A 9,646-nucleotide genomic window follows, 5' to 3' on the forward strand; every position below is an offset into this window, starting at 1 on the left:
TCTAACTTTTGAACCATATGTTTAAAAAATATGAAAAAAATCACCAAAGTAGAACTTTCTAAAGACTTTCTAGGAAAATTGTTTTGAACTTGATAGGTTAAGTAGTTTTTGAGAAAAATACGAAAAACTACGGAACCCTACACTGAGCGTGGCCCGACACGCTCTTGGCCGGTTTTTTTTTGTGGTGACGAATGGTGCTAGTTAAGTTCTTGAGGTTTTGTGCACAACGAGGTATATTTCAGAATGTCTTGTTTATGTTTGAATGTTTGGTTTTACATCATGTGTGTTTAATTATTATTACAAGGTCTAAAAAAATTGTATTTTTTTATATATAGACGCTATTTACAAATACGAGTAAGTACCTATTTGCTCTGAGATCAAGACCATAGTAGGAAAGTAATCCGTTTATAGACATGATCACACACATACATAACACACATATTTAAACTAGTTTAGGTTTAGTAAATTATTATAGGGTCAGACTGAAAACCAGCGTTGCAGTAAAATTTACTGCAACATTATGCTGAGTCGCGGCCCTATTTAATATCAACCTGTTTGTTCCACTTATTTTAATTTTAACATTGTACTGTGATATTGATATTAAATAAAGCCTTTCTATGTCGATGTCTACATAATTACCTACAAGAAGTCGCCGGGACAAAATGATGCATTTTTTTACATCACCGCTTTTCTTCTCATCATAATAAACGGATAAAAATACCAGCAATAACTGACCTACATAAACTGATCCAGTTAATAAAATATGTAAAAGGTTCGTATATAAATTAACAATTTCTTGCAAAGGAAGGTGGCCGGTTGGCAGTGACACGTCAAGAGCTCTAGACTTGATCGTAACCGGACAACTAGGTCGCAGCGATTAGACTGTTTTTACGCATAAGTAATTTGAATGTGTTTTGCACGAAACGTATTTTTCTTCCAGAAAAACTTACGTACTTAAATCAAATATGACTTAATTACTGGCACAATTTTCATGTAAAAATTGGCGCTTAGACGTAGATTAAAATAACAATTCAGTGGAACGATGAAACCTTATAAAGGGCAGGGAGAAATAACTGTTGGTTCGATTGTTTACCTCCACTTCTATTCAAAGGCCTTCAAATAAAATGAGCACCTTGAGGCTTACATTTTTGTAAGTAGGTAAGTACGTATCGAATACTACCTAAGAAACGTAACGTAAGAAACCGTATTAAAAAGATTCAATGTTGTTTAAAAGTTTTGAATGATTCACGGTAAATAATCATTAGACTTATACACGGTGTTTCCGGTATCACTCAAAACCTCAGACACCCCAACTGATTTTTATTTTTTTAAACTCATCTAGAGTATTCATCTTTTAATCTGATCGTTACTTTTTTTTAAATTGAATTTTTAATTTTCTGTACAGCTCTACTTGACTTTTAGCTCTACACTCAATAAAATAATTGCTAACTACCATCATAAACCATAAGACTATTTATTTGTGTACGTTACTGCAACGACATAAGGTTTACCAATAGACAGCTAAGATGTCACTGTAAAACACTTTAAATCTTTGTCACAGTAAACTTCAAATTGGACAGGTAATCGCAGTAAGCAAATAAACTCAATATTCAAAATGACAAGGTTGTAATTAGGTACGAGTTCAATTTGTTATGACTTATGATAAACATTAAGATTAAACTGACAAACAACGTCAAACTAGTAGCGGAAAAAATAATCGTCCAAGTAACCAGCCAGTATTAATACCATAATACCCCTAAATACTGAAAAAAGGTAAACAACCTCTAGCAATGCGATATACACAATGTTGTATTACGAGTACAATAGAATGGGCACGTAAAAAATAACTAATAATACTAATTTAAATAAAAATATTACCCCCATCAAGATATAGCTCAATCGATTCTACTTTCGATTCTGAACAAACTGTTTTCAGGTTTTTAGTGTTAAGTGAAACAAACACGGTGTATTGACTGGGTATACAGGGTGTAAACCTAATACGGGCGAACCTCTTAACGGTGGTGAGTATTGGACGTATAAAATGTAATTAGATAACTTTTACTTAAAATTCAAATATTTTTTTATCCATACAAATTAATTCGGCCCGCAACGTAATGCAAATACACTCCCGTTAAACGCTCGTTGACAGTTGTCATTGATTGTCATCGCAACCACGTTTACAGTACATTTCTGCTGAGATTTTTTTCCAAAAATCATTATGGGGTGAAAATTAAAAGTAAATCAAAAACACCTCTTAATTAATGATAACAATATTGAATTACGCCTGGTTTCATTTATCGCCCTTATTACGTTTACGCGCTGTATAGACCGTGATAACCTTTTTGATTCTTGTTGAGCTCCCGATATTCTCACTTATGCTCTCCCGATATGCTCAGTTTTCCGTGAAATCAAAAAAATAATCACGATCTATAGATAGTTCTTTTGACGGAGATATATCCCCGTCAATATAAGTCTAATGTTGTATGAATGATGCTATATCGAGAAATGGTATCGTATTAAAAATAAAATGGTAGGTACTCGTAGTACGGTACCTACTAATCAAATAGACTTTACGTTTTTGCCAATCAGGTCGGGCGTCTCGAATGGTTGAAAGCAGGCTGCTGGTATCATTACGGTATCTACAATCGATCAGAATTAACTGTAATCAACGGCATTGCTTTCTAGGAATGGCTACGCAAAAAAGTTGAAAATCTTAATTTAAAACTTCCATCGGCGTTTAGACTTTTTAAGGTCAATGCGGATAAGTGTGGCATACAAGGGTTAGTGCGGCTGGCCTTTTGCTCACTGGTAAGGATAGTTTTGCAAGTTCATATATTTACTTGCCACTACTCGTGTTAAATGTAACGTAACTTGTGAAGTGAGATGAATACCCACGCAAAAAACCAGATACTTACACCTGTACAATTATGAGGCACAACCAAAATTACCTTACTGTAAACATCCATAACACATTCACCGCTGAGCTACGGCCATAGCCGATAACATGGGTTTCCCCATATGTAGCGAAAATGCATCGTAGAGGCAGAATGACAACGATAAATATACTAATAAGTACTAAACAGGTAACGCAGAATCGTTATAATAATCTAATAATTTTTAAGAAAAAAAAACCGCCTTCCTTTGGGGTTCTGGTGATAAATACTTTCAAATGTTGGATTATGTTATCAATTCGTCTGTATATTTTTTAATGTTTGTTATTCGATATCTCCGTCATTTCTGAACCAATTTTGAAATCTGGATGATTCTGAAGTACTTACAGATGAGAATGATTATCAGAACGGAACTCTAACCAGGGGCGGCTCACTCTTCATCAGCAGTTCCACTGCACCAAATGTCACTGTTCTGGACGTAAGTGCATGCTGTTCTTATAAAAATACCAAAGTCACTATAAGTGTGCCGTTCAGATTTGAGGAGTTCCGTTCTGACCATCATCAGCAATTCCACTGCACCAAATATCACTGTTCTGGACGTAAGTGCATGCTGTTCTTATAAAAATACCAAAGTCACTATAAGTGTGCCGTTCAGATTTGAGGAGTTCCATTCTGACCATCATCAGGAGTTCCACTGCACCAAATGTCACTGTTCTGTACGTAAAGGCATGCTGTTCCTTTAAAAACACAAAAATCACCATATGTAGGTATGCCTTTCAGATTTGAGGAGTTCCCTCGATTTCTCCAGGATCCCATCATCAGAACTGGGTTCTGAGAAAAGTGGGACCAATCTGTATGCATATACATTCAATCAAAAAAAAAATTTTCTAAATCGGTCCAGTAACGACGGAGATATCGAGGAACAAACATTAAAAAAAAAATAAAAAAAAACATACAGACGACTTGATAACCCCTTCCTTTGAGATTTGGAAGGCGGTTAAAAACATTTCCAAACTTCCAGCAGAAGTCGGATAAAAAAAGGTTTTGCCTCGCTGGCACAAAACCCTGCAGATTAAGTTGTATGGCTTCGGTAGCCCGAGTGTCAGAGGCAGTACTGGCATTGTCCACCCACAGATAATAAGTCCGCGACGTCAAGAAGGCTAAAAAGTCAGTGTTAGGTAACGACGACTGAAGACGGATTGCTTGCAAGAATTCAGAAATAAGTAAGTTTGAGTTTTTATTAAGGTAGCTATAACCTAACCTAACCACAAAATAAAAATTTTGAAAAAAACCCCGACATGGTGGACCGATTTTCATGAAACATGGCTAATACTCCCGAATAATTCAGCTTTCAAACAAACAAAAAACAAAATCGGTTCATCCGTTCGGGAGCTGAGGCCACAGACATACATACCCAGACACACACAGACAGACAGACAGACATGTCAAACTTATAACACCCCGTCATTTTTGCGTCAAAAACCGCGATATGGGAGGTTAATTTTTTAGTCAGCTCAGCTGGCTGTATAATTCGATTTGTTGTTTTGTAAGATATAATATAACAATAACGACCTTGGTAATTTAAGTGAATTAGACAGCCTTAAGTTAGCTACTACTAGACAGTCCCTAACTACAAGGTCAATAAGATAGAAACACAAAACGTAAGGACGTAATGATGACGACGACCGGTCCGGCGTAGTTGGTAGTGACCCTGCCTGCTAAGCCGCGGTCCTGGGTTCAAATCCCGGTATGGACATTTATTTGTATGATGAATACAGATATTTGTTCCCGAGTCGTGGGTGTTTTTTATGTATATAGTCGCCTGGCACACATTAGTACAAGCTTTGCTTAGTTTGGGGCTAGGTTGATATGTGTAAAGTGTCCCCCAATATTTATTTATTTAATGATTAACGTCGTTATTCATAAACGTACTCTAAAGTTATCAAGCCGATAAAGTTCGTTTGTCCCTTTCCGACGTATTAGTGTGATAGAAAGGGACAAACGAACTTTATCGGCTTGAAAACTTTAGTGTACGTTTATGAATAAGGGGGTAATTGTTTACCTACACCACCGATACCAATACATTTTCGCGTTAATCCTTAGATTGTAACCTGAAAAATGTAAACTACATATAATATCAAATAGTGTAAAGAAATTATGATAGAAAGTTTATTTTATATGTCGGTGTATGAAGAATTTTGTCCAGCACTGTAGGTCCCTTGATAAACTTATCCTTTAATTTGCTTAAGCAATGACGACTAATGAGCTTAATACTGTTAAAATTGCCCTGGGACGAATAACAAATATAAGAATAATAAAACATTTCTTACAAATATAAGGTAGGTAGTAGGTATCTATCTATAATTCTATATACATATATGAATCAAATTCAGGTCAAGATCATATTAATGACGATTCAATTATCCACAAAAAGGAAACTTCAAATTAGCGTTTCTTGTTTGACGAATGGCCATATTTATGGCATATTTAATATCTAATCTGATATCTATTAATAAAACATGACAAGTAGGTATGTAGCCTAAAAAAAAACTTCTTATTGCAAAGCGTAAAGGGATCAAATTTCCCAAATTAATTTTTTGTTTGCCATGTCTAGCCACTTCAAGGCCTCTAGGATTTTAGCCAGTGCTCGTCATTAACAAACCTCCAAAAAGAACAAATACCATTTCAGACTCGAACCATGGCAGAAGACCCATCATCAACGGAACCTTCCTGCCAGCTCCGTAGACGCCGGTCCGCGGGTAATCCGAACTTGCCCCTGAACCTCGAGGTGGGGTATCAGGTGAACGAAGGGGGACCGAGCCACGGAACCCCGTCTCCGTCTCCTGGATGCATCAAGTTTGCTGCGAGCTCCAGGTCCCCCACGTCGTCTTCAGCCCTTTTAGAGTTTAGGAAGAAGCAGCAATCTTTTGATATACAGGTAAGACTTTTGAGTGGCATATAACCGTGGAGTTTATTCATTATACGCGATATAATCCGTTTCCATAGTTTTAAATGATTCACGGTTAGATTCATTAGACTTATATTGACCGGGATTATACGGGTCAGTATAAATATAGACCGTGATTACCATTTTCATTGAGGTCCCGATATTCAACCACGATATTTAATCACGGTCTATATAAGTCCATAATTTTATTTCGTGGAGTTTAAATTTGTTAATCAAAAACAAAACTGATCTCGTGGGAGACAACAATCATAGTCGTGTAATCATTTTCTAATTCCCTCTTTTGTGATCAATTGAAAAGTAAATTTATTGGAATCATCGTAACTAGATATATGTAATTTGCTGAGACAGACTGAAAGGAAGTGATTTTTTTAAGTGGAATACGTTAGAAGCGACGTGTTTGTATTACGGTTGAGTTAAAAGCGATGAAAGAGCTTGTAGACAGTATAACCTGATGGGCAGTACCTATTCTTCATATTAATTACCTAGCTTATTTTTTGTTGATAGATCGAAGAGTGTGAAGAGGAAGAGATCTTAATAGAGAGTGACGAAGAAACCGAACCGGGTACCCCTGCTCCCAATGTCAACCGCGCCGTGACGCCCACGCCTATACAGGACTTCGCTGCCAACGTCGTTTACACTGAAGGTAACATTTCATTTCACTCCTAGACCTTTTAGTTAAGCCAAAGCACATTTTGGTCACTTTGTCAAGAGTGCCTGGGTACGTAGCCGAATGGCACAAACGCTCACGAAACGAAACGCTCGTAGATATCTATCTTTATCGCTCTTGCGTATTGGCGCGACAGAGCTAGCCAGACTACCTTTCGCGGCGTTTCGTTTTCGTTTCGCGTGGCAGAAATGTCATTTGGCTACGGCACCTGGCGTCAGTTGGCTAGATCGTTGGGTCGATGACATTCGGAAGGTTGCGGGTCATTTCTTCCATTTCTGAATCTAAGTAGCTGTAGAGAAGGGGCGTAGGTACTCTAAGCTTACTTCGTATGCAGTTGCATCACTATACTATGCATGTGTTCAGCAGTGGGCGATAAATGACTGATAAGATGATGATGTTATTGCTTATCGAGCGAATAAGTACCTACCGCCAGTTAGTAAAGTCTCAAAGCGCGCAGTAAGCACTACGCCTCTCAATATTGGAAATGTGTTTTACTTTATTACTCCAGGAGCCAAAAATAAAATAAAAATTACTCACAAACACGTCACACAAGCGAGATAGAAAATGAAACTCACCAGTGAACTGTAAACTGCTGCAGTCTTCAAAGTCCGAGTGCCTATCGCAAACACCGGAGTTCGCAAAGTATGGGAATCTTTCTTTACTGGGTTTAGGGTCAGTTGTATCAACCACATTTGACAGACACATCATCATCACGCAGCAGACGTCCATGGATATTCCGCGAATTCGCACGAAGCGCTTTGCTTCTTCTTTTCTTATGCGCACTGCCAAGGAGTGGAATTCCTTGCCGACGGTTATATTTCCGAGCTCATATAACCCGGCAACCTTCAAATCAAGAGTGAACAGGCATCTTCTGGGCGAGCTCACTCCATCGTAGGCCACGTCTTTGCCTTTGGCTAGTCTGTGGCCAAGAGTAAGTCCATTTATAATAAAACAATAAAAAAAATGAACTTCCGATACAATAAAATTTAAGCAACGCTTTAACGGTTCCCGACAGTTTGGTGTAACCGGCCCTTAGTTATAATAGTAGTAGCCCGCTTAGTTGTAATAGTAGTAGCGCGTAGTTGTCCGCAGTTCGCGAGCTTCGGTGTTCGTGGTAGACGTAGGTATTTTGATGGCTACGCGTGATGGGGAGCGTATTGTAACACCAACACACTTTTCAGCACATTAGTGACAAAATTTATTCAATGAACAATTTTATTTTAGTAACGGATCGTTTTAATATAGTTTTAATAGATTCGTTGACACTGACATATTAAACAAAATGTTTGACGGAGAACTTCAAAACTATGCCTGCAACATTTTTAAACTTCCGTTTAACTATGAAGGTTCAATATTTTACATTTTCGGTATGAAGAGAATTGAATCACTATACGTTTTAGAATATGGTAGAACCCATAAACTTCACGACTCTTCACTTCCCTTACAGACTCTATAACATTGTAACTGAACCCCGATAGGGAATATTATGCATAATTCTGCGTAGCGCGCCGCCTATCGTTAACTGGAGGGTGACTGGAGGGGAGGATGACCTGCAAAACACAAAACATCATCGAAATTTCGTTATTATCCGTATCACTCTTGTATCTCTAGAAATGTCGATTTTTAATTTTCGCTTTAGGCTCTCTGCAAAATATCTGTTCCATCAATTTCATAGTAAAAACTTCTCAAAACACTATTTAAGGCATAGTATGTAGGAATAGTAATATTACAGTCGCCATCAAATATATCGGAGATGTCAAAGCTCTCACAAATATCGGAACATGCCTCTATAGGGAACTTGACTGTAGTTAAAATAAAATATTTTATACCATGTACGAAATAAAGCATCAGATAATTATAAGAAAAACATGGACATAGATTATTTTTAAATCCAATTTCTATTTAATAAGTCAGGTAGAAATATATAAAGTAGGTAACTGAGTTGACCGTGACTTCACTCAATTCGATTTCATATAAATCCCATATTAGCAAGTCGTTCAAATTCGTTTTGACAGTTCTTAAAAAGAAGCTGGTTTGACTAGAAGGCAAGTAGCATATTGTCAAGACGTACATAGGTAAGAGCGCGTAATCTCCGCTATGGGCCGTTATATGATTTACAATATCTGCTACTTCACAGGACCTCAAGTAACGGACTTCCTGAAGGTGAAAACTATAGAACAGGACTGCCTCACAGACGTCTCTGATGCGGACTCTGACGCAGAGGGCGAGGAGTGAACGAGAATACCTATCAAATATCATTATTCTTCGTGTATATGAATATTATAATTATATATGTTGATATTATCGCAATAAATATAATGAGTTGTTGGTAATTGTATGTTTTCTTGCAGACATTTTATCCTGCCTTGTTACCTTCTGACTAATCGTCATTCAAATCCGCACATCTATGATAAAGTTCTATGAAAATGGAAATAAGATGTCATATATTAACACTTTCGCTACCAAGAACCCGACTGTCGGGTACACCGCTCGTAGAAGCGTAGCCGATTACATGGGTTTCCCCGTATGTAGCGAAAATGTCGTAGCGCCGCGTAGAGCCCGGTTTCGAAAGTGTTAAAGAAAAAAATACGGACACCACCAGTGGCGGAATCCGGATTCGAACCGGCGTGTTTAGCAATCCGGGCTAACGCCATGAACCCCTAGGCCACCCCGTCACAGCGGAAGCCGTCGAAATTTCTCTTCTATATGCCAGGTCAATCACTGACCAGTTTATAATAAAAAAAATACATATGCCATCTTTGTAAGACTAGGCGTCTTTGACCAACTCTAAGGGCATGACATCTGATTTCGATTTTTAATTTGGATAATTATAGTAGTCTGACTACTTAAAAACACAAATCAAAATATTTGTTAAAATAATTTGATTTGTTCCCATAGTTGCGTAACTTATCTATGAAATCATTAAAATAACATTTGCACCGTCAAATCGCTGCCAACTTGGTATGAATCTGATACCTAATTGACAACGTACATAAATAAAAAAATCCATGAATAGTTGTAAGAATTTTATTGCACTTTATATAGCAAAAATTCGTTTAGTTATAGGTATATGATGATTGGTGACAATGATGACTACATACATATGGGAGTGTCTTGACA

At 37.4% G+C, this 9,646-nt stretch overlaps 1 protein-coding gene across 1 annotated transcript; it reads left to right on the plus strand.

The window, feature by feature from the left end:
• The first annotated feature begins 3,987 nt into the window (after positions 1-3,987).
• LOC125225037 lies at positions 3,988-8,873 on the plus strand. Its single transcript, XM_048128525.1, has 4 exons — positions 3,988-4,114; positions 5,581-5,829; positions 6,364-6,502; positions 8,664-8,873. Exons 2-4 carry the CDS (start codon positions 5,590-5,592, stop codon positions 8,759-8,761), a joined length of 477 nt encoding a protein of 158 aa, XP_047984482.1. The 5' UTR covers positions 3,988-4,114; positions 5,581-5,589; the 3' UTR covers positions 8,762-8,873.
• The last annotated feature ends 773 nt before the right edge of the window (positions 8,874-9,646 follow it).

This window comes from Leguminivora glycinivorella, chromosome 4 (assembly GCF_023078275.1).
Source record: "Leguminivora glycinivorella isolate SPB_JAAS2020 chromosome 4, LegGlyc_1.1, whole genome shotgun sequence".
Classification (NCBI taxonomy): domain Eukaryota; kingdom Metazoa; phylum Arthropoda; class Insecta; order Lepidoptera; family Tortricidae; genus Leguminivora; species Leguminivora glycinivorella.